The 5952-nt window shown below is 35.3% G+C and overlaps 1 protein-coding gene across 1 annotated transcript; it reads right to left on the reverse strand.

Moving 5' to 3' along the window:
- Positions 1 to 420: 420 nt before the first annotated feature.
- LOC138326192 (uncharacterized) lies at positions 421 to 4889 on the reverse strand. Its single transcript, XM_069272320.1, has 2 exons — positions 4847 to 4889; positions 421 to 1742 (listed from the first exon to the last, which is right to left on the reverse strand). Exons 1-2 carry the CDS (start codon positions 4887 to 4889, stop codon positions 421 to 423), a joined length of 1365 nt encoding a protein of 454 aa, XP_069128421.1.
- Between the last annotated feature and the right edge of the window lie 1063 nt (positions 4890 to 5952).

Raw genomic sequence — 5952 nt, forward strand, 5'->3', positions numbered from 1 at the left:
AAAATCTACGTCAAACAGTTATCTTTGATTCGCAATAGCTCAAAATTGATCACACCACAATATCAGTTTTATTCCATTTTTAAATTTGGTGTGCATTTCTTTTTCCAAAAATCTGTATAAGAAAAAAATAGTTTTCAGAAAAATTTGAATTTTCACCGGAAGAGATCCTTCACCTAGGAAGAATGATTACGTATAGTACCATTAAACTATTGGTTTTAGGATTTGGTCTCCTGATGTATTTTTATTTCAATCTGTGTTTTGTTGTTTGGTTCACACTGTAATGATTCATACGAATCATTACCGTTATAATGTATGTTCGTATGAGATAAATCAATAATTTCCTTTGAATTTGTTTTAATTTGTATACGTAGTTCCATAATTGTTAGATAAAATTTCAAAATATGTCTTTTACTTTCCATATTAAATATGTAATAAAGTAATATTTTCTCTGGTGAAGAGTAAGGGGTAGAGGATAGGGAGTAGATGATAGGGAGTATAGGATAGGGGTAGTGGATAGGGTGAGGATAGGGAGGTAGATAGGGGGGTAGAGGATAGGGGGGTAGATGGATAGGGGTAGAGGTAGGGTAGAGAGGATAGGAGTAGAGGATAGGAGTAGGGATAGGGAGATGTAGAGGATAGGGGATAGGGATAGGGAGTAGAGATAGGAGTAGAGGATAGGAGTGTAGAGGGTAGGAGTAGATGATAGGGAGTGGATAGTAGGATGAGTATAGGTGGAGTGGGGTAGAGGATAGGGAGTAGAGGATAGGAGTAGAGTAGGATAGGGAGTAGAGGGATAGGGGTAGAGGATAGGGAGTAGAGGATAGGGGTAGAGGATAGGGAGGTAGAGGATAGGAGTGAGGATAGGGAGTAGAGGAGAGGATAGGGGTAGAGGATAGGATGGGTGAGGTAGGTAGAGGATAGGGATGGGATAGGGTAGGATAGGGAGTAGAGGATAGGAGTAGAGGATAGGGGGTAGAGGATAGGGGGTAGAGGATAGGGGGTAGAGGATAGGGGAGGATAGAGAGTAGGGAGTAGTAGGGAGTAGGGATAGGGAGTAGAGAGGGAGTAGAGGTAGGGAGTAGAGGATAGGTAGGGGTAGATAGGAGTAGAGAGAGGATAGAGATAGGTAGTAGAGGATAGGGTAGAGGAGGTAGTAGAGGAGTAGGATAGGGAGTAGAGGTAGGGGTAGAGGATAGGGAGTAGAGATAGGGTAGAGGAATAGGGGTAGAGGATAGGAGTGGAGGATAGGAGTAGAGGATAGGGAGTAGGATAGGGATAGGGGGTAGGATAGGAGTAGAGGATAGGAGTAGAGTGGTAGGATAGGGAGTAGAGGATAGGGTAGAGGTGGAGTAGAGGATAGGGGTAGGAGAGGATAGGGTAGAGGATAGGGGATAGAGGATAGGGTAGAGGATAGGAGTAGGGATAGGGTAGAGGATAGGAGTGAGTAGGGGTAGGGATAGGGAGAGAGATAGGGATAGAGGATAGGTGTGAGGATAGGGAGTAGAGGATAGGGGTAAGGATAGGAGAGAATAGGGAGAGAGATAGGGTGTAGAGGATAGGGAGTAGAGGATAGGGGTAGTAGAGGATAGATAGGGTGTAGAGGATAGGGAGTAGAGGATAGGGGGTAAGGGATAGGGAGCAGAAGATAGGATAGGGTAGGTAGAGGATAGGGAGTAGAGGATAGGGGTAGAGGATAGGGAGTAGTGGATAGATGATAAGGGAAGCGGAAGTAGAAATTAGTTCTAATTGTTATATTAAATTTCAAAAAAAAGTAAATTTTCCCTCATTTCTATATTAAACGTACAACATTTCCCGTATTGGATATCCGTCACATTGTATCAATCCGATTTTCTCAGGTGAATATCAATGCAACAAAAGTAGTGAATATTTCATCAATTTTTCACTTGTAAATATTTTACTTAGTGAATACACATCATTTTGCCTAGTGAATATCCATTAACTTTCCCTAGTGAAAATTAATCCATCACTTTCCCTACGAAACAACCTTCATTTTTCACTAATGAATATCCATTTTTTTCCTGGTGAATCTTCATCACCAATTCCTTAGTCAATATCAATAAGATTTCCCTGGTGAGTATCCATCACTTTTCCCCTTTTCCATGGCTGTTCACGAGTTAATGTATCATGGCTGATCACGAGTTAATGTATATCACTTATCAAAATTTGATTAATATTCGCTTGTGTCCATACTTTTACCCTAGTGAATATCCATCATTTCCTTCACAGTGGTCATTTTGATCATTAAACCAAGACATCATGTTTAATCCAAATGTGATTTTTAATATCGCAAAGCACTACTTTTTGTTGGTTGTTTTTTTTATATGTGTATGTATTTAAATGTATTTATTAAAAAACACAAAAACTATACATAATAATACAGCACTTCATTTTCAAGTTAATCAACAACCTGGATATTGAAGAAAAATTGTTGCTTGTTACACAACAGAGATAATTATTTGTTTACCGTAGTTAGAAGATTCAATGTATATCCTAGAAAAAAACTACTAAAATGACAGGTACTTTTAAGTTCAACTATGCTGTAAAATTATATTATTTTTGTGTAGATGGTAGCTTAGACAAACAAAGATGATTGATTTTCTACAGATTTTAATAAAACATAGCTAGTTTTGTTTATTCGCCATTCTTCCATTTATCAACTATGAGACAATGCATATCCTTGGAAGTGTGGACCATATACTGAAATATTGATGATTTGCATGTCATGCAGAAGTTATACACGCATGTTAAAATGGACAAGGACATATTTCTAAAGTAGCTACACAGCGGTATGACTATGAAGGATGGCTGGTATTAACAGTACAATATTACATCACCTGACACTTTAGTTCAATGCGCTTGGTTAAATTGAACTTTCATTTATAGTATACAGATCGATTCATGCTGCGAAACCGACACCCAACGGTACATCCCTTGGAAAATAAGAGTCCACACCTATTAAAATCACGAAACTTTTGATGAGACTGTCGTAAGATTCAAGGGATGAAGAATTTTATCTTTTTAGTGTTGTATTCAAGTTTTATCGGTGAGTATGTCTTTATATATTCAAAATGAGAAAACAGTTGCTTCAAATGCGCATGGCTTTTAATAATTTATTCATAATTAGAAAACTATATATTAGATTTGCCTACAATTTAAGGAAATGGGTTATCTGGTTCAGTTGAAAAATTGAACGAAAAAATATGATTAAGAAGAAATTACAAGTGTATTTCATTCCAAACACAATACAGTATCATACTGCTGAAGGCTAACGTAGCACAATTAAGTCTATATATCTAACAATTTAATTTTTTTAAAGAATATGACAATGATTGAAACACAATACCCTGTGGCCTTAACGGTAACCTGAGTTCTTACAGAGAATGCGTAAAGGTGTATCAATTTGGTTTGGTGCAATACACGTACACACCAGTCTGATGGTGCTAATTCTATATTGTATCACATTATCACTCAAAGGTAATAGGATATAAAATGTTGGTGAAACAATTAAAAAATCTTTTACAAAGTAAATAAATCAATTTCACCTTTGGTGTTTATGTCATATTTGGAAGTCAATCAGGGCCATATGGTAATTCTAATCAAGTTTGACAATGAAATTTAACAAATATTGTTCAAAAATGTGTCTTTCATATATAAACTATTGTAAACCTGACATCCTCTCCAAAAGCAAATCTGAGACCCCGAATGTTTGTTAGGGACCTTACGATTTCTCAATCTATGAAGGTATTTGATTCACAGCATCTGCAGACTTACGAAGTTTAAGCCATAGAGGTTTATAAAATATATTGAATTGCAATTGTTATAGAGCGACGACACATGACGATGGACATTGCTATTAAATAGGTCATATTTATAACGAGCTATTGATGTATCAAATGCGTATTTCAAAGGCCACTACCTTTCCGGGCAAAACATACAAGTTTCTTAAAAACAATAATAACATCAGAAAAAATATACCAATGGCCTAAGATGAGGTTATAACACCAATATGCAAGATTTCCTGCGTAATATATGATAACAGTGGAGAGTCATTTCGCTGGTTTGCCGTCTGACGCAATAATGATAGTCAACTACCGCGTGGTATTTAGGACGACGGCGAAAAACATAAGACGACCCACGTTATGAAAATTAACATTTTATTTATTTTAATCAAATTCTTCCTAAGATGGTGATACGTGTAGTATTTTATAACTTTTGCGACTCGACAAAGTTATCGATCTCGTGTAACATTCCCATTTTAAAACTTAAAATACGTTTCGGAGAGGTAGTGGGCCTTTCATTTTATTTTTAATATTGATCATGATATTCTTTCAATATAATGAAGTGGATTAAGGAGTTACAAGGATTAACAGTGAGATCAAAATCCAGAAATCTGCGTCACATTACATTACCATTTAAGACGATTATTTAATCTGAAAATTTATTCCTTATATATCAAACATACTTCAGTACTAGATGCAAAAAAAAGAAAGGAAATCGTTTGCACAAATTCGGAAAAAAAAGGTTTTGGCTTTATTAACCCTGAATACTTCATAATGAACTGTCAGTCTATCAGAAACCTTTATTGTACTGTCATACCAACACCTTGGAACATAACCCTCCGTTTCAATGCGTTATTTTGATCATTTCTGGTATGATATAATATAAGACTCTTTCATATGTGGATATGAAGGATAGGGATATTCTACCCGATGGTCACAAAATGTAAACCCGGGGCTTGCTGAGGGTTCTGCAAGACTTTGTGATCCCGATGGTAGAATATCCCTCTCCTTCCTATCCACTTATGAAAGAGTATTTTCTTTCATACCTCGACGTTTTATTGCAAGTTTACAACTATAATATCCCGCCATTTTGAAATAAATTCGAAGAAATCCACGGCTGAAAGTCAATTTTCAATTGCGTGATATTTTCAACAAAAATTCCGTTCTTTGCATCTTATAGTAAAGCCAGTCAAGTTTGTGAAAGGAAACTGTTATAATTTTACCGAGGAAATACAAATTTTGTTGACGACGTGACGTCACGAGGCTTTATTGCATGGGTACACTAGACCAGCCAGTATTACATCCGTAGGTATGAAAGAATAATAATTTTACCACAATCATGTAAATCTTTAAGATCGAATGTATCTTAGTAAGAAAAACAGTATATCATTGTATTGGTAATGTCATTATTTATGTCATAATGTTTTACTATTAACCGTAAATATTGTATTCCACCAACTGGCGGTAGCGTATGGCTTCTTTTGTCTTGATTCGTAATTTCATAAAGAAGTTATAGCAGTTTAAAGTCGGGAAATGTTTTCTGAAACACCCTGCATTAGCTTTACGAAGATATCAAAATCTTCAATTAAAATCCTGGAAATTAAGCGGTATTTCAAAGTTTGAACTGTATTCAGTGAGATTTTTCTAAAACAATCATCATTAAGCCTAGGTGACATTAAATTCAAAATTGACTATAGGTTCCTCAAGAGAGTGATAAAATTTTGTAAACTATTATATATCCCATAAAATTAGTTCAATTTTATTCTTTCATTTTCCCTTAATATAGTACAAAAAGCTTAACAAAGTTACTCTTGTGTGAAACAAATAATAATAAAGATTAAATAGCAAAAAACAATTACATTTAATTTTCAATGAAAGATATTTAACATGAAAAGGACTCAATAGCTACAATTTTAATTTTGACCAATCAGGGCTATGATCTCGTTACCATGACATCAAAGTATTCCAAGATAGTTACTAAATTATTCGATTATTTACTTATTATAAAAAGATATTTTCAGCCAAATAGAGTCGCCCATTTTGTCACCATGGACGCCAAGCGTCAACATACCTAATAACCATTATATACGATTTTTCACTTCAATCTGACATTATCTAATTTCAGCCAATCATATGCCTCTATTTTGTTACA

Source organism: Argopecten irradians, chromosome 6 (assembly GCF_041381155.1).
Source record: "Argopecten irradians isolate NY chromosome 6, Ai_NY, whole genome shotgun sequence".
Lineage (NCBI taxonomy): Eukaryota > Metazoa > Mollusca > Bivalvia > Pectinida > Pectinidae > Argopecten > Argopecten irradians.